The 27,217-nt window shown below is 39.2% G+C and overlaps 1 protein-coding gene and 1 pseudogene across 2 annotated transcripts; one reads left to right on the top strand and one right to left on the bottom strand.

The window, feature by feature from the left end:
• The window catches only part of LOC127448776 (nucleoside diphosphate kinase 7-like), a 46,422-nt pseudogene extending 27,955 nt beyond the window's left edge, over positions 1-18,467 (top strand).
• A 2-nt stretch (positions 18,468-18,469) lies between these two features.
• On the bottom strand, positions 18,470-26,957 carry LOC127448767 (sodium/potassium-transporting ATPase subunit beta-233-like). 2 transcript variants are annotated; one of them, XM_051711616.1, is made up of 7 exons: positions 26,746-26,893; positions 24,673-24,856; positions 23,358-23,486; positions 20,872-21,027; positions 20,165-20,349; positions 19,979-20,062; positions 18,470-19,874 (listed from the first exon to the last, which is right to left on the bottom strand). In XM_051711616.1, the coding sequence occupies exons 3-7, from the start codon at positions 23,413-23,415 to the stop codon at positions 19,617-19,619; spliced, it is 741 nt and encodes a 246-aa protein (XP_051567576.1). In that variant the 5' UTR covers positions 23,416-23,486; positions 24,673-24,856; positions 26,746-26,893; the 3' UTR covers positions 18,470-19,616. The 2 variants fall into 2 exon arrangements, with proteins under 2 accessions (XP_051567576.1, XP_051567575.1); XM_051711615.1 differs by lacking the exon at positions 24,673-24,856 and having other exon boundaries at positions 26,746-26,957.
• Between the last annotated feature and the right edge of the window lie 260 nt (positions 26,958-27,217).

The raw sequence follows: 27,217 nt of genomic DNA, 5'->3' as shown, positions 1-27,217 counted from the left end.
GTGACAGATATGACAGGCCAACATGTTGTAGCCTGCAATTACAAAGCACACTCAATTAGTAACAAATATGTTTTTCCTGGAATAGGTTTGGTGGAATTTACCCACATCTTACTGTTATCATTAGTAAAAGCATCTTATTCTTCTGGTGTTCTTTATTTTCTTTCTTACTTTCAGGCCAAGTTGCTGAATTGGATGTGTAAATGTGAGTGGCTATGTTATAAATAAGATAATGCATTAATCCTTGTGACTTCACAAAAGCACAGATTTGTGTTATCAGATTAGTTTCAATACCTGTGTGTGTGTGTGCGTGCGTGCGTGCGTGCGTGCATGCGTGCGTGCGTGCATGCATGCGTGCTTACAAGAGTGTTTTTAAATATTTTATTTTTATTTTTTTTAGGATTTACATTGAGGTTTACCTAGTAAATTTAACTGTTTTTTTTATATATTAACATTTTTATTGATTCAAAAAAACAAAAAAACAGGATTACACAAACAGAACATACAAACACTGAATCAATTTATAAAATTGTTTTTCCCTTCCCCTGAACAATACCCCCCCCCCCCACTATATACATCCAGTGGTCTGACACAGAATGAAAGTAACCACACACTTATATATACAGACAAAAAACAAAAACAAAGGAAACACTTAAGAATAAATAAATATATATATATAAACAAAAGAAACAAAATCAAATTTAAAAAATATATACCCAAACCAAACAAAATGTCTCTCTCCACAGCCTGTCACTGAGCACCCTCCAAAAAGGCCACAAACCTGCCCCATTTTCTTATGACATCTCTTCAAAAGATGCTACCTTGCCCAATTCGGTGCACCATTCATAAAAAGAGGGAGCGATCGTAGATTTCCATCCCCTCAAAATTATCTGTCTCCCGATTATCACGCAGATGAGGACCCAGCTCTTTACATACCCATCAGCTATATCAATAACCGCCCCATCACCCAACACGCAAAGTCTGGGACAGAACAGAACCTGAGTGCCCAGGACCTCGCAAACAAAATTCTGGACTCTCAACCAAAACTCCTGAATCCTCAAACAATACCAGAAGGCATGTATTAAATCGCCATCCTCCAGCTGGCATCGCCAACAGGTGGGTGTGTCTTTTTAAAACCAGCCTATACAATCTAGAGGGGGTCCAATATAATCGATGCAAAATCTTAAATTGCATCAGGCGCACCCTTGCATCTCTAGATGTAGACTTGATGTTTTTGTGGATCCTAGTCCACACTCCCACCTCCAATACTAAGTTCAAATCTTTCTCCCATAACCTCTTGAGAGAAGTTGAAGTTCCATCCCCAGACTCTGAATTAACAGTGAGTAATACACTGATGCCTCATGACCTTTCCCAAAAGCATTAATCACCTCTTCCAGAGTATCTGCCGCTTTAGGTGGATGTATGCTACTCCCAAAAATAGTATAGAGCAGGTGACACAGCTGTAAATACTTATAGAACTGAGATCTGGGAATCCCAAAATGTTGAACCATATATTCAAACGGTCTCAACACCCCGCTCTCATATAGGTCACCAAGTGTAGCAACCCCCCTCACAATCCACTCTGACCAGCAGAAAGGGGACCTATCAATACATAATTTTGGGTTCAGCCATATGCTCGAGGCGACATTTAAATAAATGTCTGAATTAAACACTCTGGACACTTTTGTCCATACCGAGTGCAAATGCGAGATAACGGGGTGTAACCTAACTTCTCCATTTAATTTGATAGAAAGGCTTTGTAATAGCGAAATAGGGGCTAGAACTTCATGTTCAATACAAAACCAAGGCGGGGCTCTCTCAGGTGGAAGCGACCAATAAGCCAAATGTCTGAGATGGAATGCATAATAATAAAACAAAATCTTGCATAGGCCTAGCCCACCTTTGTCAATTGGCCTATGTAATTTGTTGACATGTAATCTGGGATGTTTACCATTCCAAATGAAGGATTTCGCTATGCAATCAAATTGCTTAAAGTAAGAGAGGGGGACATCTATAGGGAGAGATTGTAACAGGTAGTTACATTTTGGAATACAATTCATTTTAAAAACATTGACCTTCCCAATCATAGATAAATGTAATGAAGCCCACCTGCCCACATCACTCGAAAACCTTTTATATTAAAAGGGCCAAAATGAACTCAACAAATTTGCTGGGAATAAAATGCCCAAATACTTAATGCCCTGCTAAGGCCACTGGATGGTGCCCAGTTGAAAATCCATTACTGGACAGTACGCTGTCTGAGCCAAAGCTTCGGATTTAGACCAATTGACTCTGTATCCCGAGAAATTAGAGAAGGAACCAATAATTCTGTGGAGGCAAGGCATAGATCTGGTAGGGTCAGAGACAAATAATAAAATATCATCTGCATTAAGCAGAAGCTTATGCGCCATACCTCCTGCCACCACCCCTGGAAAATCATCCTCCTTCCTTATCGCGGCTGCTAATGGTTCCAGGGCAAGACAGAACAATAAAGGGGAAAGAGGGCAACACTGCCGGTTGCTCCTATCCAGAGTAAAATAATCTGAAATTAATCCATTTGTTTGTACCGCTGCTACATGGTGTCTGTAAAGTAACTTAATCCATTCAATAAAAGTATTCCCGAACCGGTATATTTCCAAAACCTTAAAAAGATAATCCCATTCTACCATATCAAACGCCTTTTCGGCGTCAAGTGAGATGGCAGCGACCGGAGACTGATCATTCGCTACTGACCACATGATATTGATGAAACGCCTAATATTATCAGAAGAGCTACGGCCCCGAATAAACCCCACCTGATCTATATGTATAAGAGACGTCATAACTTTACTTAATTGGTTAGCCAAAATGTTTGACAAAATGTTTACGTCTAGCTGGATCAGGGAAATTGGGCAGTAACTCTTACACTCGCTTGGATCTTTGTTCTTTTTAAGAATCAGACTGATAAGGGCTTGTCATAGTTGGCGGAAGCTTTCCATTCTTTAATGACTCCGAATAAACTTCTAACAAAAGTGGAGCCAGATCTGTAGCATAAGATTAAAAAAATTCAGCGGCAAAGCCATCTGGCCCCGGAGCCTTGCCTGTAGGCAAGGCCTTAATTACCTCGTCAATCTCCTCCAATGTTATCTCAGAATCAAGAGAATTTTTTTGCTCAGTCGTCAGTTTAGGGAGTTCTAATGGTTCCACAAAATTTCTAATATCTTCATCAGTAGACGAAGACGTTGAACTATAGAGATCAAGATAGAATTCTTTAAAAGCATTATTAATATCAATGGCAGAGGTAAAAATTTCACCACCAGCAGATTTCACTGAGGGAATGGTAGAAAAAGACTCTCTCTGTTTTATATATCTAGCCAAAAGCTTCCCTGCTTTGTCCCCCGACTCAAAGTATGACTGTCTTGCCCCGAATAGCAAAAACTCCACCTTCCACGACAAAATAGTATTATATCTGTATTTCATTCGGGTCAATTCTCTGAGGCCATCAGACGACATTTGCCGCTTCAGCTCTGCCTCTGCACTTTTAACATTCTCTTCCAACTCCACGAGTTCACGTGCTTTGGCTTTTTTGGTAAATGAGGCATACTGTATGATTAGGCTTCTAAGAACTGCCTTAAGTGCCTCCCAAGCCACGCCTACAGAGGATACTGAGGTCCAGTTGGTCTCCATATAAACATTGATTTCAGTCTTTAACATTTGTTGGAAATCAGGATTTTGCAAAAGGGACACATTAAAGCGCCAACTATATGATTTATTTTTCTCCGTATGTGGCAACACCTCTAAACTCATCAGTGCGTGATCTGAGACTAAAATATTTCCAATTGAGCAATCAACCTCAGATGAAATGAGGGACTTGGATATAAAAAAAAATCTATTCTAGAATAAATCTTATGGACTGATGAAAAAAAGTATATAATCCCTACCAGATGGGTTAAAAAGTCACCAAATATCTGCAAGACCAAGATTTTTACACATCCTGTGAAGCATCATTGTTGCTCTAGGGGGCTTACACACTTTTGCTTCACTATGATCAAGGACTGAATCCATCAAAAGATTAAAGTCTCCTCCCAATATTATATCATGAGGGGTGCCAGCAGCCTGCAACATCTCTTCAAGATCTATGAAAAAGCCCTGATCATCAACGTTAGGTGTGTAAATATTAGCCAAAATCAACCTTTGCCCCTGAATTTCTGCTAAAACAATAATGACTCTTCCTAATTTATCTTTAATCTGTTTGAGAAATTTGAATTGTAGATGTTTATTTATCAGTATAATGACTCCCCTGCTCTTACTTGAGTCAGCACTAAAGAAAACATGTCCATCCCATATCTTCCCAAATTTTTCAGCTTCCTGCGGGGAAAGATGTGTTTCTTGAAGAAACACTATATCATATTTCTTACGCTTAAGAAAATAAATAACCTTCCTTCTTTTTATGGGGTGCCCCAACCCATTTACATTCCATGTGGAGAGAGATAATCCACTCATATTAACAACTGACATATTGATATAGTACAAAAAATAAATTGTGTGTCAAAAGCAAGATTATACAGACCACATTCTCCATTAGTGCAACAATCAAACCCCGAACTTCCCCCCAAACAAAACAAACAGAAAAAAGAAAAACGTGCGCATTAACCCCGTGCACGACAGCGTCAACCGGCGTCAATCCCTCTAAATGCAAAGAGTCCATGTACACCTACGAGAGCCCACGAGAGCCCCCGTGACAACTTTGCCATTGGATTGCTCAAGTCCGGTGCTTCTGCACAAATTTTGTGAGGCAAAATTACATAACAGAAAATACTTTGTAAAACAAACCCCAGCCAACAGGCAGAATAAACACAAAGAACATGTAGATTCATTCACAGAACTGTCTCGAAGGTGTGTTCCTCCACAAAATAAACTCCAGCTGATATAAAGCTGTTCAGTTTCTTCGGACAGACAAACAATTGTTCAGTGAGCCGGCTGTTATGAGTACAGCAGATGACGTAATCATTCCAATGTCCCGCCAAAAATACTCCACAAAAACAAACTCCAGTCAACTGGAGGCATAAGCACAAAGAGCGAACAAATTCATCCACAACTGACCCGAAGGAGTGTTATTCAACAAAACAAGCTCCAGTCACTAGGCGGAACCAGCACAAAAAAACAAAAAAACAGTCATCCTGGTTCCTCGGATGATCAAGAGTCAAATTCACTCGGAGGTCACGCAAATAAAAAATACACCATGACTTACTCAGTCCGTCAAATTTATAAAATATGTCCTTTATGTGAGCATGTAGATATTTTGTGGTCATCTATAGTGTCCATTCTCAATCTGGCCGGGAACTTCAGTGTAAAAGCAATCTTCTGTCAATGCAAAAGTTTCATGAGAGTCATGCCACAAAACAAACTCCAGCCGCTAGGCGGCGCCAACACAGAAAGAAACAAAAATGGCGCCTAGCTTCCTCAGAAAGTCGAGACACTGAACAGCGAGTCAGTCCACTCACATAAGAAATGCCCAGTGGTTTACTCACCCATAGTTTGTATGAAGGCCAGTGGCTTTTTGGGGCATAAAAATACTTTGCTGCCATCCTTGGTGTCTATTCTCAGTTTGGCCGGAAACATCAGTGCAAAAGTGATCTTCCGTTGATGTAAGAGTTTCTTACATTCCTTGAACCGATTGTGTTTCTCTCTTGTCGAATTCGCAAAATCCGGGATCAAGAAGATATTGTGATTCTTCCAAGAGAGCTTTCTTTTGCTCCTCGCCTGATGCAACACAAGATCTTTATCGGATGTGATCTCAGAAATTTGGCCAGAATTGGTCAGGGCCTGTCTCCCTCAGCAGATCTACGAGCTGGGACTCTGTGAGCTCGCTCGATTTACAGCTTATGGCCTGTTATGTCAAGCAGACTCGGGAAGAGCTCGTCAAGGAATTTCACCATATCTCTGCCCTCTTCATGCTCAGGAATTCCAACAATTCGTATGTTATTTCTTCGGCTCATATTTTCAAAATATTCAAGTTTTTCCAAAATAAATTCCAAGTCTGTTTTGGACGCGGGTGGATTAGCGGATAATTCTCTTTCCGAAGACTGATCGATTAATTTCTCAACATACGACACTCTTGTGACCAACTCGGAGAATTTTGTTTCCATCGCCGTAATCGATCGACGTATTACAGCGAGATCTTCCAAGTCAGCAAAAACCTTTGTCAGCATCATCGAGATGTTGGACAGTTGACACTGGATTTCATCTCCCGACGTACCGTCCAAATCGAGTACCTGGTCCACAGGCCCGTCAGAGGTTTCAGCTTGAACACGTAAGTGTCTTTTAATGTCTCCAGAGTCTGAGGATTTTGACTTCTTTGCCATGTTTACCTCAAAGAGTGTGACTGGGTGTATCGAATCTCACCAGATTATGACATGAAAATAATTTAAAAAACCAGCAAAGTGCGCAGAGTTAGTCGCTCACACGTCTGCTCCTCGCATGGTGTCACGGCTCCTCAATTTAACTTTTTATATCAAAAGATCAAGGAATTTTGTTTTTCATTTGTTTTTTGACCTCTCTTATTTCTGACCTCTCCTGGGAGTACATAAAAGACTTATGGAGCTTTTCAGTTCTGGGGGTTCTTGTAAATGGAAGTCTGTCAGCAGTTATAAAAGCTTTTCTACCTGAAGTCTGAACATTTTTTTTTTCGAAGAAAATTGATTGTATCTCTTAATGTTTGTTTTAATAAGGGATTGGCCTACTTGAGTACATGGGTATGAGAAAGGAGCTCTTTTGAAATTCTTATTTATAAGTTTCATCCTATGATGTATTTCATTTATAAATGCTTCTAAGCATGTTGGACTATTAACAGAGCAATAACACCCACTGTTTAACTCATAAATGGCTCATTATTACCTAGTGCGGGAACCCTAAGTAGAATTATTGCTCACTAACAACATTTCCCATGTACATTTCTTATTTTGAAGCCAATTGTTGCTCATCCACAAACTAGGTTATTCCCACAGCATCGATTGCTGCTTAATTAAGGCCCTCTTACATCAGAGTGGCACCAGGAACAGGGAGTGTGCGAGCCATGTGACCGGGACTGAACTGGAGCTCCCTCAAACAATCTGTCTGTCATTTGGCTCAAAATGAATGTGATTCTGTCCACTTACACAGTTTACACACTTAAGGAGAGCCTACTTTGGTTTGTTCGTCTTCATTTTACATTTTAGGGTGTCTATTATATTCACACAGACTTTGTCCTACATTGACTTTTCCTGGTTTAGCCTTTGCCTTCACAAAAAGGTATGTCATATACAAATGGTTGCTTGGTTACTCACTATTTAGCAGATGCCTTTCATTCAAATGACTTAAATTATGGTAATTAAAGGGACAGTCTCCCTGCAGCCACCTGTGGTGAAGTGTTTTGTTCAAGGGCACAGTGGTGATAGAGCAGCATTGTGATGTCACTAATTCTTCAGGTCCTATGTCACCCCTGTTTTGGACCGAGCCTTCCTTTTTCTCATTGGCTAGATTCTTAACAGTTAGGCTTCCACTACTCATTTAGGCAGTTTGTCACTCCCAGATCTATTGTAAGTGCACAAATAAAACAGCATTTTATTAACTGTAACTTTTATTGCCTTCATGTTGTTCAGTAAAAAGTGTTCTTACCTAAATAGATCGAAACAGTCTGGTTCTGAAAATGAATAATCCTATTCATTTCTCAATAGGGGAATTGATTTTTAACAATAACTTATAAACCTTTAAAGACAGACCTACTGTGAGGTCCAAGGTTTGTAATCGTTGGTATATGCTTCTGAAGCCGTCAGTCTGCATTATGTAAAAAATGTTTAAAGGCAAAATTTCTGGTGAAGAACTACTCTTTCATGTCTATGCAGAGAAAGATCCACCATTCCAGGCTGACTGCACTGTAAATTCGGCGACAGTAGGTCAAAAGTTCTACTGTTGAAATCAGACCAAAATTACCGAAATTTGAACCACTGCTCTGTGGCCAAAGCTGGATTGGCGCCAAGAGGGAGTTGTAATTGAAGTTGATGAGGAACACAATCAACAGGAATGCATATTGTATTAACACTACACCCTATCCCAACTCCCAAACCTCACCATCAGTGGGGTAAAAATTTCATTTTAGAGCAAAAATGCAAACTCAGAATCACGCTTACAGTTATTTTTGTGAGCAAAATTACTTCTTGGTTTCTATGGGACCAGAACATGTCTCGATGGTTGCTCATGTGACATGCTTTCTATCCATAGTGCTAGATAGAAATGTGATTTGGTTTGAATTGCTGAAAAATGTCTGATGGGGATCTCCCCATATACTCTCAAACTTCTTATATAATTGTGTATATCTGAATATTTTACTATAAAATGAAGAGATATTTTTTCTATACTTGTAATCAACAACTTTAAATAAAGTAGTTAGTTCACAATGCTTCTTAGGATTGTAGTTTAATTCCGCATGAAAGACGTTCAGTACACACAGCCTTGTACCTAATTGCACTTTTCCACTGCACATTGCGGTTCGACTCGACTCTGCTCACTTTACTTTTCTGAGCTTGCTTTTCCACTGCAGTTTAGTGCCGCCTCAACGTGGGTGGGATTATAGGCTGATCGTCATAGTTGCGCTGTCTCTATTGCTGTGACATCATTTTAAACGCGACACAAACATTACTGACCATAAACAATAACACGACCGCTAGCTGTTAGCTACTAGCTCATTGTGCTGCATAAAGCAGTTGTTGCATGTTGATTTTACACAAGTGTAACAGTTAAATTGGCCTGGTTGTTTTAGAAGCAAGCTTTCCAGTAGCTGGTCAACTAAATAAAGTGAAGCTTTCAAGCAGAATATAGAGTTAACGTAACAAAACGTACCATCCTCCATCGTGGACTCCAACAACGCCGAATCCAGGGCACTCTCTCTCCCATTGCTCGCCGGTCTATTGCCATAGATGGCGTCCACTTGGTCGAACCACTTCCACTTTCTTCTGTTTGAACCACTCCGGCTGTTGTGGTACTTGATGGTTCTGTAGTCACTTTTAAGTTTTTTTAACTTTCACTACACTGTTGGTAGGTCCGGTGGTAGCCGTTTGCAGCCAACAGCTGAGACACTTCCTGAAAGACTTTTTCGTTATGTTCGTCGCTAACGAGAGGAACGTCTGCACCTTGTTTATTGACCACGGCGTAGTTTTGCACACAGCCATTTCTTTTTACAATTCGCAAGTCGCGTGAACAAATGATATTGCTATCGCTGTTGCTAACTTTAAAACTAGTGGGTTGATGTCCCTTGTCGCAAATCCAGTGACGCTGGTAGTGACGATTCTCTCTGAACAATCAGTGATCTGCAGGGTTTTGACGTCACATTTAGTATCGACTAAAAAAGTATCAGGTACCAGGTACTATCCACAGTGGAAAACCCCCAAAAAGCGAGCAGATTCAAGTTGAGTCGAGCTGTACCGTGCAGTGGAAAAGCCCCATTAGTCTTGTCTGATTTTCAAATAATTTTTTGCTTCATATGAAAGTTTGTAATGTTGTGATTCATCTCAGAGCTTGTTGATTTGGTTCATGGATTAGAACTGTTTTATGATAGATTTTATGTAATCCCTATGGAATTTTTTTTTTTTTTTGGAGAAATACTTCTGGAACAAAGTGGACGGGCACTGTTGCACGCTATTGATATTTGGGAAATTGCTATGTTGTGTCCCAAGTGCCGAAGTTCAGGGAAGGGGGACAGATTTTTTTAAACCAGTAGAATTTTGGACACCTGTACTAACACCTTGTACTGTAGATATGTCAGAAATAGACATAAAATAGAACTACACCATCTAGGCTTCTTTATACTGTAAATAACATGATTAAAAGTTCTGCCCATGCATGGTGAGGACAACAAAACCCTGTTATTTGCTGAAACCAAATCCACTTGTATGGTATTTTAAATTGTTTCATTCATAAGGTGGGGGTTTAATGACTGTATAGAGTCAGGAATTCATTTGACTTTGTACAGGTGTTGGGGATTTGTCTGGAAAGACCAATCTTGGCTGTTCTGGGATTACACAATGCCCTCATAAATAAAAATGGCTGGAGTTTATTGTTCATTTATTAACATACCTGCAAAGCAGATTAACACAATGGCTCTTTTAATAGCTGTGAAGTAAAAAAACTTAGTGGAAAGGATGTGAATGAGGTAATGTTGTCTCCTTTAAGTAGCCAATTTAGTAAAAGACACTGATAACATTGTCGTAGACAACAAATTAAAGGTTTCTCAGTTCACTGACTTTGTGGCCAGCTTCAGCGTCAACTATAATGGCAACAATAGGATCAGCTGCCAATGTGAAGGACAGGTCATTTGACTGATCACAATCCTGGTGACACCTTGATGCACATACTTGGTTAAATGTGAGAAGTTGAAGACTGTTTAGGTTGGAACAGCGTGATCTGACACCTAGAATAGCTTACACCCTATTGACCAATAAAAGGCTAGTTTCCCTATCTAGTGTGACTCTGTCCATGTAACGTGAAGAAAGTGAAGAAAACAAACAGAGCAACAACTCTGGAATATCTGGAAATAAAGTGAAGCAACGGAGATTAAAATAGAAAATCTTTCTCGGATCCCATATTTGTTATTTACACATGCCTCACGGGGATATTATGTTGCTGCAGAGAAAGCTGCTTACTGTCCGAGTTGCATGTATACGGGAGTAAAGAGTACACTGCTTATACAGTGCATGCAAACTGGAATGCTGTTTTCTCGCAATTTTATCAGTAAACAGAAAGAGGAGGGTTAGTGAAGTAACGATTTTTCGCCCCGGTCTACATAGACGGTACTCTTACGTCAGTGTGTTCTCTCAATTGACATTCATGTTCTGTGTGGGGGAGAATAGGGTGTTGGTTTAGTGTATATGTACAGTGTGTCTGGCAGTGGCTCTGTTTAGATTAAGAAACTCCCAGAAACAGTATAGATATTGAAGTCAAACAGTGGCCTTCAGAAATGGTTATCACCAACACAGATATCTTATTCAAAGTTGGGTTGTTTTAAACAGTATTCTCAAAGTATATCCACAGATAAAGAGGCAGTGAAAGGCACTCAATAATATTAACTCTCTTTACGAGGTGTTGACACGGAACAAGTCATTTGCGTCCATCTGTGCAGTTATTCAATAGTTCTTTTTTTTTGTCTGTGTAAACGTGCACTAGATGGACGTCTTTGACCATTGCAGCACTTCTTGCTGTTTTTTTTTTTTCAGCATCTTGTGCAGGAGCACCACATTATTAGATGCTGTGTGTCTGTAAAAACGTGCCTCGAGACACCTGTTCATGTCGCTGCATCTAGTTTGTTTTTAGCACAAGGACGCGTTCTGTGCGTTTTTCCATGTGAAGGATCGTCCCCTACAGCGTAGAGTGCTCAGCCTTTCAAAGTACTCTCTTTTGGCCACGAGCGAATAAGAATGAATGTGTTCGACGCATGCGCACTACGACTGCTTTGTGATACTTTTTATTACAGTCAATGGCAGTTGCATGTTCTGATGATGCTCACAGACAAGGACTGCTGTGCGTCGAGAAGAACTGGGCCACACGCGGACAGTCTGCGCAGACTGTGCTGATGACTGTGCGCGATCTAAAACGTGGAAAATCGAAGTATACTGTGGCCTTTACTCTCTTTGGGGGCCATTAACACCAAATGCATTTTTGCATCTGTCCACACAGTTTTTCACTTGTTTTGTAAACATACTCTAGACGGACATCTTTGACCTTTACACCACTTCTCACTGGGGTTTTTTCCCAGCGTCTCTCACAGGAGCACTGCTTTTTTAGACACCATGTCAAGTTAAAAAGAACATAAAATATGCCTTGAGTCACCTGCGTTCGCCTCGCTGTGTCTAGCTCTTTTTAGCACAAGGACGCGTTTTGTGTGAACGACCCCTTAAGGCTTGGATGTACTTTGTTTTTCTGCATGCCGGATCATCTTGCACACAGTCAAGCACTCAGCCTTTTAAAGTATACTCTTTTACCACAAGTGAAAATTAAGAAGCTTGACGCATGCGTATTACTTTGTGATACTCTTTTAGCACAGTGAACGGCAGGCCATACGCAGATGATGCGCACAGCCGAGGGCTGTCCGTGTGTTGAAGAAAACTGCACATGGACAGTCCATGCAGAATGTGCTGATGATAACTTTTTCTTCATGCATACTGTGTGTGATCCGATCTGGAACACAGAAAACTGAAGTACGCTTTGGCCTTTAGCTGGTTTATTCCTAGCTGTGTAGCCTGTAGTCTGTGTGTGAACATTAGTGTGAGGGCTCGGCAAGGCTCATTAAATTGACATTAAGCTCAGTGGCTGCAGGTAACTAATGCAATTAAAGTGAGTCAGCTTTGCCAGGAATTCTCTCAGAACTATACATACCAGCCTCAATTTCAACTCAAAATCAGCTCAAGTGTGTTTGTGTTTATATATGTGTTTTGGTGTATATATGGTATTTTCCCATGAAACATCTGCCCTGTTAAGATACATGTTTTGACAAAGTTTATGACCCTTACAAATAGTACAGGAGCATTAATATGGTAAAGTGATGGTGTTAGAAGGTACCATGGTACTTCGATATATACATTGGTGCAGAATGATTACCTTATTCATGTACCATGTACATGGTGCTCCATGGTACTTCAAGGAGATTCACCATGGTATTACCATGGCATATGTCCAAACAACATGAATCATCATGTCCAGGAAAAACATGGTAATACCATGACATTTTTTACATTAACATTTACTGTTATTTATTTAACAGACTCTTTTATCTAAAGCAACTGAAAAACACAAGCTATTTACATTTCAAAGACAAAACCAGTAAATCAGAAAAGTACACACCTAGCGAAGTGAACCATTTATTAGTGTTATGATAGCACTGCCTTTTTGCATTTGAAATTTTATATTTTTGAAATTGTAAATACTGTTGCAATTTATCACTGTACTAATGTTGATTGCCCAAACTCTCTGCTCGTAGTTCATAAAGAAGAATTCCTCAAGGACGTGTGTTCGTTTTTATCTGTCTGATCAAATGAGAAAATGCCTCGGCTCTCAGTTCTGTATCACCATTGTGACAAACTAGCAAACCTAAAATTATCTATATTCTTATAACCACAATGCCAGATTCTCAGTCTTGTTTTTAAATTATCGCAGAATAGACTGCAAATCTAGATAAAACTAAACTGAGGGAAGGCTTTCATTACCTCAGTGTGACTCTACGAAGTCTGTTTGAGGTAGTCAAGCCAATGAGATAAGGAGATAATAACTAACCAGTGAGAGTCTCTAAACATCCCATTCGTCTTCAGAGCTTAAGAATGTAAATTATATGTTACAGTGCAGACTTTATTTGAACCAAAACACTAATTCTGGCACTGACATTCTCTCAAGACCATGTGTGGTCGCTATGTTTGAATTGTGTGGTCCTGGGCCACTGAAATGGAACTTCAGAGATCAAAATGGAGGTGACAAGATGGGCGTGGCTGAGGAAACCCTAATTTATTTACATTTAGATAACCATCCCCCATGGGCTGATATGGAGGGGGTTGAATTTCCTACTGGTAGAGATTAGCAGAGTACAGTAGAGCCGACAGCTTGTGTCCTCGGGAACATTTTGTTTCATCACGTTCCATTTTAGCCATAGCCAGTTGGCCAGCTGAGCTTTGAATGAGAAGCACATGTGAGCGCGAATTAAAGTCAAGACCTGGTATTAGTCCAACATTCTGCTGAAAGGGCAGTGAAATATAAACTCAAAGTAAACTCAGTCAAGACCCCTTGAACTTCTGTCACGCTCTAACGGCAGGGGAGGAGTGTTTAGTTAACATTTGTGCACCTTTCTAAAGTGATGTAAAGATGATCATATATTTTCAAGTCTGTTATGCTACTGCAAAATCAGTTGCAGGACTATCAGTTCCATTATGTCCAAAGTCCTAACTGTGAGACTTTCATATCATATATATTCCTCTGCTACCATTGTGGGTTTCACTGTTTTATGCCAGATGACAGCAAGTCCACAATGTTGAACAGCCTGTTCTTCGCCAGCCTGGTGTTAAGGTCTTTGCACACCAAACACAAATTTTCGCCACGATTTCTCACCACGATCAACATTTTGAATCGAAACAATGGATTCCTAACAAGCCATTCACACCTGAAGTGAAAATCTTTTGCAAACTTGTTAAGTCCTCCTCCTTATCCATGACTGGGCATGGGCAGTCCAGCTAAATAGTGCGTTGAGCCACCTACCGTATCGGGTAAAATTGCTTGTCAATTAGCGCCACCTATTGTAAAGGTATGAATGTGCTAACAGCGGTCTAGTCGTTTTCTTTGTGAAAGGGCCATTCGTCTCTCATAATAGGTGTGCAAAGGCCTTTACTGTCAGGATGGATTGAGCTGGACCAGAGAACATGAAATAGCTAACTTGTTTCCATAGAAATAATGTGTGAAAATCCAGTGACCTATTGTCTATTTGTAGGGCTTGTCATGACTTTAATCAGAACTGTTGGGTGATTCTCATGAAACATGTCAAGAAATCATCCTGGTCCCATTATATATATATATATATATATATATATATATATATATATATATATATATATATATATATATATATATATATATATAAATCACATAGAATTTTTGGGGCTATTAAGTGTTTTTTCATTGTGAGGTTATTTTCATGACAATTACACATTCCCAATTCTCATTACTGCAGTATGAAAGAAAGATGGTCATTATGACACCACAATGAGAAAAATAAATCTGCTTAAATTAAAATTATACTTTAAAAAAAATTAAAAAAAATAAAATTATAAAGTATTTATATCATAGTAATTATTCCGTCCTCTTTTGGTAATGGCTTTAATTTTCACTGATTTTAATTGTAAAAATCACTGTAAAACATTTGTTATTATTATTTATTTTTTTACTATAATGTTATAATGTGTGTGTGTGTGTGTGTGTGTGTGTGTGTGTGTATATATATATATATATATATATATATATATATATATATATATATATATATATATACACAGGTGCATCTCAATAAATTAGAATGTCGTGGAAAAGTTCATTTATTTCAGTAATTCAACTCAAATTGTGAAACTCGTGTATTAAATAAATTCAATGGACACAGACTGAAGTAGTTTAAGTCTCTGATTCTTTTAATTGTGATGATTTTGGCTCACATTTAACAAAAACCCACCAATTCACTATCTCAACAAATTAGAATATGGTGACATGCCAATCAGCTAATCAACTCAAAACACCTGCAAAGGTTTCCTGAGCCTTCAAAATGGTCTCTCAGTTTGGTTCACTAGGCTACACAATCACGGGGAAGACTGCTGATCTGACAGTTGTCCAGAAGAAAATCATTGACACCCTTCACAAGGAGGGTAAGCCACAAACATTAATTGCCAAAGAAGCTGGCTGTTCACAGAGTGCTGTATCCAAGCATGTTAACAGAAAGTTGAGTGGAAGGAAAAAGTGTGGAAGAAAAAGATGCACAACCAACCGAGAGAACCGCAGCCTTATGAGGATTGTCAAGCAAAATCGATTCAAGAATTTGGGTGAACTTCACAAGGAATGGACTGAGGCTGGGGTCAAGGCATCAAGAGCCACCACACACAGACGTGTCAAGGAATTTGGCTACAGTTGTCATATTCCTCTTGTTAAGCCACTCCTGAATCACAGACAACGTCAGAGGCGTCTTACCTGGGCTAAGGAGAAGAAGAACTGGACTGTTGCCCAGTGGTCCGAAGTCCTCTTTTCAGATGAGAGCAAGTTTTGAATTTCATTTGGAAACCAAGGTCCTAGAGTCTGGAGGAAGGGTAGAGAAGCTCATAGCCCAGTGTTAAGTTTCCACAGTCTGTGATGATTTGGGGTGCAATGTCATCTGCTGGTGTTGGTCCATTGTGTTTTTTGAAAACCAAAGTCCTTCTGCTGACCAGCTTTTTAAAGATGCTGATTTCATTTTCCAGCAGGATTTGGCACCTGCCCACACTGCCAAAAGCACCAAAAGTTGGTTAAATGACCATGGTGTTGGTGTGCTTGACTGGCCAGCAAACTCACCAGACCTGAACCCCATAGAGAATCTATGGGGTATTGTCAAGAGGAAAATGAGAAACAAGAGACCAAAAAATGCAGATGAGCTGAAGGCCACTGTCAAAGAAACCTGGGCTTCCATACCACCTCAGCAGTGCCACAAACTGATCACCTCCATGCCACGCCGAATTGAGGCAGTAATTAAAGCAAAAGGAGCCCCTACCAAGTATTGAGTACATATACAGTAAATGAACATACTTTCAAGAAGGCCAACAATTCACTAAAAAATTTTGTTTTTTTATTGGTCTTATGATGTATTCTAATTTTTTGAGATAGTGAATTGGTGGGTTTTTGTTAAATGTGAGCCAAAATCATCACAATTAAAAGAACCAAAGACTTAAACTACTTCAGTCTGTGTGCATTGAATTTATTTAATACAAGAGTTTCACAATTTGAGTTGAATTACTGAAATAAATAAATTACTGAAATAAACTTTTCCACGACATTCTAATTTACTGAGATACACCTGTATATATATATATATATAACTATAATGGTAATGAGAATCATTGGAAACAGTGGGAATAGTTGTCACAATAGAAAAAAACCATAATGGTCCTAAATATAGGCTCCATTTTCTTTTTGCAGAATAACATTTCATATTGTTTTAGTTAATTAGGTGTTTAATATGACCAGGATATTTTCTTGACAGGTTTTGTGAGAATCACTCTGTCACGTTAATTTTAAGCATGCCTACAATCCCTAATTAAGAGTTTAAAGTGATTTGAAAATCCGAATGATATATACAAATCCATAAGAGGTTATTCTGATATACTGTGGAGGGTTCATAGAAATAGAAGGCTATAGGAAGCAGATGTTTGCAGTAAACAGAAAGTATCCGTTTGAGTAACGGGAACAAGCATGTGTGAGTAATCTGATGACCTGGATAGAATGTGATGTTATCTGATCTCTCAGCACTGTTGGGCATGAGTAATTATCGCAACACGTGCATCATCACCTATGCTTTTATCTTATTGCTCTACAGATGAAAAACTGTTCTAAGTAGATGCTCCATTGTTCTAACTGTACCCCATACCCCATCAAAGAGCTGTGATAATGTTATTGTGTTTTGTTTCCTTACAGGAAATTGCACGCCATCTTCTGCCTACAACTTTACGAGCACTCTACGGCAAAAACAAAGTGCAGAATGGTGTTCACTGTACAGACCTACCACAGGAAAGGATTCTGGAGGTGAGCTGCTCATGCAAATCTCATTCAAACTCACGCCCATGTTTTGGCTTTGGCCAGAGAGTTTGTTGTTTTATGACTAGCTTTGATAATGCTTCAAGAATGTTTTATGCATCCCACAAATGCTTGTGAAGCCCAGAACAAAATGGCATCTTAATTCCATGACTGTCCATTGTAGGTCGATCCAGACCTAAAGACCAGTGTGTATCACAGAAGGGGGAAGCAGGCGGATAAAGTCAGTTTGGTAGGGGGGTTGGGGGGAGGCATTGTTATGCCAGGGAGTGGGTTTGGCCCAGAGGACGTCATTGTTTTGCACAACTCCTGATCTGTCCTGCCTCCTACCACAAATGGCTCCTTGTTAATCATTTGCCTGCTGACCAACTCAGTCATGACATTCCAAGAGCTCAGGCCTCACAGAGGCCTCGCACAAAGTCTTCTATGCTAAGCAGACGCACGCTGCTGTAACAGGCACAATGCAGGGAAAGTCAATTGTTTGAAAATAAAACAAGCTGGTGACCTGATGCTGAGGCCTGATGATGTGATAAATGAATTAAGTGTGAAATGTGCATTATTGATTAATGTAGTATTCATTATTAATCATTATTAATGATAAATGTAGTATTAATTATTAATATATGCATAATTCATTGTGTACACTTTTTCTTGATGATATTGTATTAGTGAGTGTGTTTACATGCTGTCTTACACCAATTATGCTTAATAAGCCACAACGTGTAATGCGCAAACGCCTTAAACAGTTTTCTTTTAACGGGGTAAGCAAAAACGGATCGAAACAGGTATAGTTTTCCCTTGACCTCGATTAAGCTTTGCATGTAAACACCATTGCGGCGTTCTTACTGCTTATACAATGTGTGCAAGTGTTGTGCGTGTGCATGTTTATGGTTTGTCGTCAAAAGTAGAGAAGAATCTGATGATTAATTCGAATCTCATGCAGACAGTTTTCTTTCACTTTTATTTTTAAATAAGCTGATTTATGATAGTTATCAGAGTATTGGTGTGCATGTAAAAATGCTCAATGTCATTATGGAAGATCGGCTTAAATTGTGATCATTTCTGTTTTGCAGGTCCAGTATTTCTTTAAGATTTTGGATGGATGAAGCAACTTTAAGAGACATTCGTCTAACAGTATTTAAATAAAGACCACTTTAACAATACCTCAGTTGTCTGTCCATTTATTGTTTTTTAGGTCTTACTCAGATTTAAATAACATTACAAGAGCACACAAAACTCTTGACAAGTGTTGTGATGTTCAACATTGACTTTTAAGCACAAAATATTCTATAACATGGGGTACTGCATTGCTTCTGACAGGTTTCTAACCTCTGACCAGAGACTTTGGTATTTGGATTCATACATTACACGTTCTCCTACTGAAAATAAATTGTACAACTGCATAAATATAAAATTCTTCCACCATTAAAATGGCTAAAACATTCATTCGAAATTAACACCACATAACGTGATGTCTCCAGAACAAAAAAATAAAATGATTAAAAACACTGAGTTGCCATGGTGACCACTGGGCGCACATCAGTTCTCCAGACTAGACACAGTTCTACACTTAATAGTAAAGGAAATACAAGTCTTACACAGAATTGTCATTTGCCCCAATTTCCCAAACAATCAAATAAAAAGTCAATAGGTGATGTAAAAACATTCCCCACAATCAACGAAGAAAAAAAAAGACAAGAAGAAAAGGAAAAAAAGAAGAATTGAACGGAGTGCAGTCACTTACTCACTCACACACCTGGGGATTTCAGAGCGTACCATGCCAGTATTTTCAGTTCTGAAGTAGACAAATACACACATTCCCACTGAAACACTCACACGGACTCTCACACTCACTAAAACACACACACACACACACCTTGGACCAAGTCGCTCACATAAGACAACAGAAATTACAACATGGCTTGGAAAGGACCATTGTATGCGACTACAATGCACTGCACACTCCATAAAATATAGAGACCACACTAGGCAGAAATACTCAGGGGACAGAAACACTGCTCGCTACATCAGTAGTGGAATTATAATTTACAGTAATAAATGAACGTCCCATGGCTCACGGAATATTCTCATTTACAGTAGAATAAATACTTTGCTATTGCTACTCTTCCTGTAATTTACATTCTAACCCTAGACATGCAGAGAAAGCTAGTGTAAAGCATACAGACTAAGTGTAGGTCCCGTTTGTTATGAAAGTTTGTTCAAGACTAGTTATTTTCCAACTGAATTTGCATTTGTCTAAATTATTGTGTTTTGAAAGGGGCAGAGTAAAAATGCTATTTTCATAGCAATGGTCATGACTTGATGTGGATTTTGATGTCAAAGCGTCCCTGAGAACGGTCCTTCTCGCTGTAGTGAATGTTCTCTCCGAATACTTTGCACTCTATGCGCATGTCGAAATCCTTCGAGATGTTCTGAAACTTGATGGCCACCAGAGGCTGGAGGTACTGTGGCTGTAGCAACTTGCCATAGTAAGGATAGTACTGGAGGGGGAAACCAGCACCCACCCCGAAGTAGTCAATATGCCCGAGCTTATCTGCTTCTTCTGCTCTCTGTTGACAAGCAGACCTAGTGTTAGATGCTACTGGCTTTTTGGTATATGGTATATGGTATATGCTATATACTGTAACCAGGATGGTTTGTTAGTATTTCTTACCTTGCTTGAGCAGTGGATTGGGATGAGATTGCCCTGATAGCTGGGGCGAATTGGCTCAGGGAGACTGTCATTCGAAGCTGGAGGCTAAAGAGAGAGATTGGCATCTCAATATTAAACCAAACAAACTTGGATATGTCTGAAGCATTCAAAAGTTTTTTTTTTTTTTAGTAACAAGCTAAAACTCACCCGGGGCCTGAAGTTGACTATCCTATTGAGTTTAACAATGAGGCAGGGTTTGTCATCCTTGAAGCCAAAGGATAAATCCGTTAAGCCTGAGCACTCCTTCAGCCAGGATCTATCGAAACGGCAGGCCTTTCTCATGCCGTATTCACCCTCCAGTTCTCCACGGTCTGTGTAGGTTGTGGGTTTGTCTGAACATGAAACACATTAAAGACTGTTAGTAACTAATGCAACTCTGTTTACCACAACAGTACATGAGCATGCAAGAAGACGGTCAAATAAAGCCACAAATGTCTACCTAAGCAAACATTAACTGTTGAGTTTTCAATGAAGATCATATGACAGAGCTAGAAAACATCTTTAGCTGACCTACTTATATATACAGAAAGGGTTTCTAAGACTTAAACCACACATATACCTGTATATACACAACTATCCTAAAGGAATAATAGTTCACCTAAAAATCAAAACTCGTCATTTTCGCACCCTCATGTTGTTCCGAGCTCGTATTAATTTCTTTCTTCCACTGTGGAACACAAACGGAGATGTTACACAGTACGTAAGTCTCAGTCACCATTCACTTTTATTGCATTGTTTTCCATACAGTGAAAGCGAATGATGACTGCAGCTGTCATTCTGCTGTCAACAACATGAGGGCGAGTAAATGGTGATTGGTGAAACCATTCCTTTAAAGATATTAGAACTTGATGTACCTCCACAGTCTTCGTACTTCATTTGATCTATCTGATTTTCACTACTGTATGCCTCCAGAAAGTTTTTCATATTTTTCACATGTGCCTCATAACTTTCCGGATCCTTCATGGAGAAGGTGATCTCTGCTTTGTCCGGGCGCGGGGTGTGTGATAACCCTGTAAGGCAAGCACAGAGGTTAAATGTGGCAGAATGTACATCAAATTATAATTTAGAAGTGACTTTTTCCCGACACAATCTCCTTCTAGCTATAGGAATGGCGAATGTCAGGTAACTGAGGCACATGCAAGAACTCCATTATTTGTCATGGAAGTCTGCTATTCAGATTCTCAGCTTGGCAGTAATTTTCCACCAACTCAAGTGGACGGCCAAAATGGGGTGTGGTATGAGCAGAGCCAGCAGAGGAGAACAAGCGCACGGAAACATTATATTGTCTGTAATGCGAAGATACTTTTCAACAGGCCAGTAATGACCTCCCATAAGCGTGCTGTAGCTTTAACATAGCAAAGCTGGTGATAAGGACGAGCTTCAGAACATTGCACCTAAGAAAGTTTTGTCTGCGTTGTTCCAATACAGTTGTAAAATCACACAGGCACTCTGTCTATCCAGTTAGAGCTTGTGTGAAAGTCTCCCAGCCCCCCTCTCTTCTCCACAACCTCACGTGCTCCTCTCACACAATGGAAACTTTAAGCCCCGAAGAGGGACTTGAACACACAGGCAGCATGTTTTCTACGTCAGGCCTTCACAGCAAATAGCAGCACACCATGGTGATCTCCGCTCCGTTCCTACTCATGTTGTTTCTCTTTCTCTGGAGTTCACTGTTTGAGGGCTGCCTCTCTTAAAGGGGAAATGGCTCTTCTTGGCAGGCATGTTTACGTTCGGGTCTGAGCCAGTGCTTTATGAATACAGCTAAATTTAATGTCAAAGCGGGAGTATGCACTATGCAAACATTCATTGGCAAAAGACTGGCATGGCTGGCGTAGAGCAACCTAACAGTTTCCAAACTGCTATAGAGATTATGGAAACCACAGTATACTATGCTCTCCACTGTTTCTTTTTCCATCTTTTAAGCCAAATCTGAATTGCACAAGATTCATTTCAGCAAATCAGGCTTATCGAAAGCTTAATAAACCCTGAACCTGTTGTAAACAATTTTAATGGTATGCTCAAGCCCACATACACTGAAAGTGTCAGTCCCGAATGAATGACAAGACATACCAGTTCAAAGACATGCAAAGTGTGTAGCTGTGAGGAACAGCTTTGCTCTCAGAGCCCAAACAGGAAGCTTCACCATTCCAGCAGGGAGTGTGAAGGTCAAAATGGCTTTCTGTGTGTCTCTCTTTCCTTCTTCTCCCTTAGATCTCCCCACCTCCACCCTCCTCTCTCTGAGATCAGACAGACCTTTAGAGAAGCCGAGCTGTCACAAGGTTTACCGAAACAAAGTTGCGTTAAAGTATTCTGCAACAGTTTGCAACTTCAATTGAATGAGTCTGTCTGAAAACAGTTTGTTCTTTCCGTTTTTCCATTTCAATGCCAAATAATAATATGTAATGTTCCTGCCTCCTTGGTTGCTTTTTATAGCCTGGGATGGAGAAGCCTCTTGTGAATCTTGTCAACATTTTCCAGATCACAGAGTTTCAGAGGAATGTTCTGGGTTCAATACAAGTTATGCTTAATCGACAGTATTTGTGGCATAATGTTGATTACCGATTTCGATTTTGAAATAATTGCCTTGTTCATTTAAAAAGAAAGAAGCAAAAATCAGTTACAGAAAGACACTAACATTGGAGGTGAATGGGGCCAGTCCATAAACATAAAAATACACATTGTTTCAAAAGTATAGCCACAAGACGTAAACATTGCATGTGTTAACATGATTTTAGTGTCATAAAATCAGGGATTTAGTGACATAACAGCACTTCCATATTTACTGGGTTCATCTGCGTTACGTTGACATGACAGAAGTTGTAAAATTGGATATATGAGCTGAAATAATTTTTTTGTGAACATCAACATGTCAACATTATGCCACAAATGCTGTTAATTGAGCCCCGAACATTACTTTAAAGCATTCATTTATGTCAGTATAATATTAGATTCTGGTATTTTTCACAAAAACACACTGTTAAGGTTTTAAGATCTGTGATTTCTATTTTAAAATGACATTAAAAGCTGTCATTTGAAGAAAAAAATAATAATCTTTCAAAAAGTAGTGAAATAGTGTAAGGGTACACTAAAGTGAAAGCTCCCATAGAGTAACGTTAAAACCATCAACAATGTCGCAACACTGCTGCATTTAGTACTTGTCACAAACCACACCAGTCAAAACAGCTATTAGCATTAAATTACATTTGCTTCATTCTGTATCTCTTACGTTGGGCAACTTTCAAAAATATGTACAACAAATATTACCCATCCTCTAAAAACGTTTGGGCAGGTATTTCTGTGGCGTGTAATATCTTCAACATCAATGAATTTGTTTAATTACCTGGGGGCGCAACCCTGTCCTGGTATGTGGGTTTGTAGTTGCTGAGAGTCAAGAGCATGGCCTGAATAGTGCCAATGAAAATTCCAGCCAAGCAGCCATAGAAGATTACATAGAAGATGAAGATTTTGACTGTGAAGAAAAATAGATGAAATCAATAGGATATTTCAGTGCATGTACAAGAGGAAAATTAGGCTACATTTCATTTTCCAAAACACAAAAATAAACATAGGCAGATATTGGCTACATATAAAGTCAAAAATTGGACATTTAAAGGAATAGTTCACCCAAAAATGAAAATTCTCTCATCATTTACTCACCATTATAGTATTCCACATGTGTATGACTGTGACATGTGCCTTTCTTCTGATGAACATAAAGATTTTGAGTAGCATTTCTCAGCTCTTTTGGTCCATACAATGCAAGTGAATGGGTGCCAAACTTCTGAAGCTACAAAAGTCACTTAAGTCAGCATAAAAGTAATCCATAAGACTTCAGCGGTTAAATTAATGTCTTCAGAAGTGATATGATTGGGGTGGGTGAGAAACAGATCAATATTTAAGTCCTTTTTTTTTTTTACTATAAATTCTCCTCCCTGCTCAGTCAATCTCCACTTTCACAATCTTCTTGTGTTTTTAGTGATTCACATTTTTCATGTATATCGCCCTTTACTGGGCAGAGAGAAGAATTTCTAGCAAAAAAAGACTAAATACTGATCTGTTTTTCACCCACACCTAACATATCACTTCTGAAGATATGGATTAAAGCACTGGGGCACCCTTTCACTTGCACTGTACGGACCTACAGAGCCGAAATATACTTCTAAAAATCTTCATTTTTTGTTCTGCAGAAGAAAGAAATTCATACATATCTGGGATGGCATGAGGATGAGTAAATGATGAGAGAATTTTCAATTTTGGGTGAACTATCCCTTTAAGGGAACGGTACAACCCAGACTAAGAAGTCACTAAACTACAGAGCATACAAGGTAATAAAACCCAAGTCATCAGAGGTGGAAAATTACCAATTAATTTTACTGCATAACTGATAATCAAAATAAAAACCTCTAAACTGGACTTTTTTACATCTAAAATATACTCTATAACATACTAATTACTGAGATTTCCTTTGCAAATATGCCAAATGTCCTGATTCCTTTCATGAAGTTGAGGAAGTTAGCTTGTCTTAAATGCCCAGCGTCTTGCGACACAACCCAAACTATTCAGAAATTTTCCCCCACTTTGTGGCAGGGGCCTGAGGTGACAGCGACACCAACTTCAGTCTAGCTCACACATTACTCACAGCTCCCAGAACTCACATGTCCCCTGTGTGATGCAACAACAGAAGACAAGCTCCTGCTTTGCAGAATAAACATTCCTGTCTGTCAGTTGCAGTGCCAGTCTGTATACTTCATTGCGACCTCCACCGACAGTGTGTTTGTGTGTGTGGTCATACTTCCTTTCCTTCAGTCCTGGCAATAAAACCTTTGACGGCTCTAAAATCTACAGGAAACACATTTATGTTTGAATACAATGCCACAAACAATAGTTCCATGTGTTGTAGTCAGTGTAGGCAGAGAAAAAAAGCGTCTTCCTATGGGTATACATTTGTGGATGTCTGCTTTTAAAGTCTTGAGATGGTTTTAATTCCTTACAAAACCACATTCACTCCAGAAGAACAGCAATAATCACAACCAGAGAGGAAAACACAAACACAAAAGCGTCCACTGACAATTAACTTTGTCCTTCAGTCCCTCACACTTCTGAAGGCCTCTCCTCCATTACGTAATCAAAGAGAGTAAATATAGTACATTTTCTGATGTCATGTAGTCTTCAGTCCCAATGTTTTTTTGGGCGCAAACTAAGTGACAAAATACTGCAGATCACAGGAAGGAAATGGACGACTGCTGAACTTTCTATTTACAGTTAGGCTATCAACGAGTCACGGAAACAGGGACTGAAAGATGATAAATCGACACAATAAAGTCAAAAACTCCTCTTTAAACGAATAATATGAGCTTTAATGAAATCATAATCGTCAGTGAAAAAGTTCCTCAACCGATAGCGTTTTACTCTCATACAAAAATACAGTTCACAAAATAGTGTTTGTGTAATGTTAACTTGGTCTAAATTCACCCAACCTGTAATTACTTTATTAAGACTTATGAATTAAAAAATACGAATTTAGTTTTTGCAGGTATAAAGTTATTTTCAAAGTGAACACAGTGAGCTAAACTACATGTGACTGCGACACTCATGACACTCCACATCTGTCAGACTAAACTCAGCTGTGTGTGTGTGTGTTTCATGACATTTCCCTCCATTTAATTGCTTAGCTGCCTGTTTTTAAACAAAACCCAACATATCGAGTCAGATTAAAGACGAAATGATGATTTATAAAGCGTGGTTACTGAACAATGCAGGCCTTTGCAATTGAAGCAAGTGTCCACAGAGGTCAATCTCAAATGAGCAGGAATGCTGAGATAGAAACAAATGTTGAGGACTGATAAAATTATCAGCCACAGACGGTTTCCCACTTTAAAAGCCTAAATTAAAATGACAAACCAGGCGACTCGTGTGATTTATATTTGACCAAATATTACTGTAACTATTCCATTATGACTACGGTAATTGTAGGTCATGAGTGAACTACACAGGCCAAATCACTTTGAGGAAAGAAAATACAAACTTTGTAGCCTGTACAAACATGTTCATGTCATTTGCTTCTGCAAACAACTTTTGTGTACTCTGACTCTTGGAAATTATGACCAAACTATCATTTGTGGACAACTATACTGTTCAATCAGTCGTCATTTTAACCAATAAAGATACAGCTGTCTGACTGAACAATAACAGAACACCGCTATCACGACATTTATTTTTTCTTTCTTTTTTGTTGTTGTTCAAAAAGCCCCAGGACGGGACCTAAACGTCAACATCTCAGTAAACGATTCATCAAATAAAAACACTTTCTGTTGTCAGTTTTCATGTTCCATTCAGTAATTTCCATTTGCACCCCCTTCTGGCTCATTACAAGTATTATTCCCTGATAATTTATTACACATGTATGACTCAGTTATTTCGCCACATTTACAAACTATAAAATGTTTATTCGTGTACTTGATGTTTTTAATTCTCTTGTTAGGATAATCTGATTAAGACAGCGCGAGGCGTTTTTTCCCCGTTTGAAAACGAAAGTCACGATTCACACAGCGGCGCGTGAGGTCTCATCAAACAGGTGTGAAGACTTTCCAAAGTCACGAGACACAATGTAGCTGTTTCTCCTGTCTTTAACGTTATTCCGTATCAATATTAATATCTAATATGGAAGAAAAAACTAGTTTAATCCAAGAGAAGAGGCGCTGACGACGGCAAATCTTTACAACACTTACACCAACTGCCGCCTGTGCGTCCTAAAAATTCCTTCTTATCCGAATTCCAGATAAAGGTCTTCCATCCACCATCACCATCTTTATTCGCAGACATTTTCGGTAATTAGTTCCCTTTTTGGCGATGTTTGAGCGGACCTTATGAACTTCACGGCGATGTTGTCCCCTACCTTATGATTTAAAAAATGACAAAGTCGTACCCGGTCCCTTTGCTTGTAGTGACTCAATATATAGTCGGGATGTCGACTCCGCCCAACGGCTGTTTTAATAAGTTACCTTCAAACGAGGGAGGGCACATTCTGACCAATAACAGGCCGCTTCGCATTTGCGTAACAACTCGTAAATGGGGGTGGACTTATGCTTGCTTGAGCACAGTTCTGTATTGTTTCTTTCAAACTCTGAACTGTGTTCTTTACCTGAGAATGATAGTTGATCTCGTGTCTTGATCCTACTATAATGCAATGCCACAGGTTCT

This window comes from Myxocyprinus asiaticus, chromosome 12 (assembly GCF_019703515.2).
Source record: "Myxocyprinus asiaticus isolate MX2 ecotype Aquarium Trade chromosome 12, UBuf_Myxa_2, whole genome shotgun sequence".
NCBI lineage: Eukaryota > Metazoa > Chordata > Actinopteri > Cypriniformes > Catostomidae > Myxocyprinus > Myxocyprinus asiaticus.
This window is presented reverse-complemented; position numbering and strand designations above follow the sequence as displayed.

Excerpts from the sequence above, each read along its gene's own strand:
- LOC127448767 (XM_051711615.1), bottom strand. The coding sequence starts at position 26,839 with ATGTCTGCGAATAAAGATGGTGATGGTGGATGGAAGACCTTTATCTGG. Across the intron at positions 21,028-23,357 it reads GGACAGGGTTGCGCCCCCAG|GGTTATCACACACCCCGCGC; the intron begins GTAATTAAACAA and ends CTTGCCTTACAG. Across the intron at positions 20,350-20,871 it reads GAAGTACGAAGACTGTGGAG|ACAAACCCACAACCTACACA; the intron begins GTACATCAAGTT and ends TTTCATGTTCAG.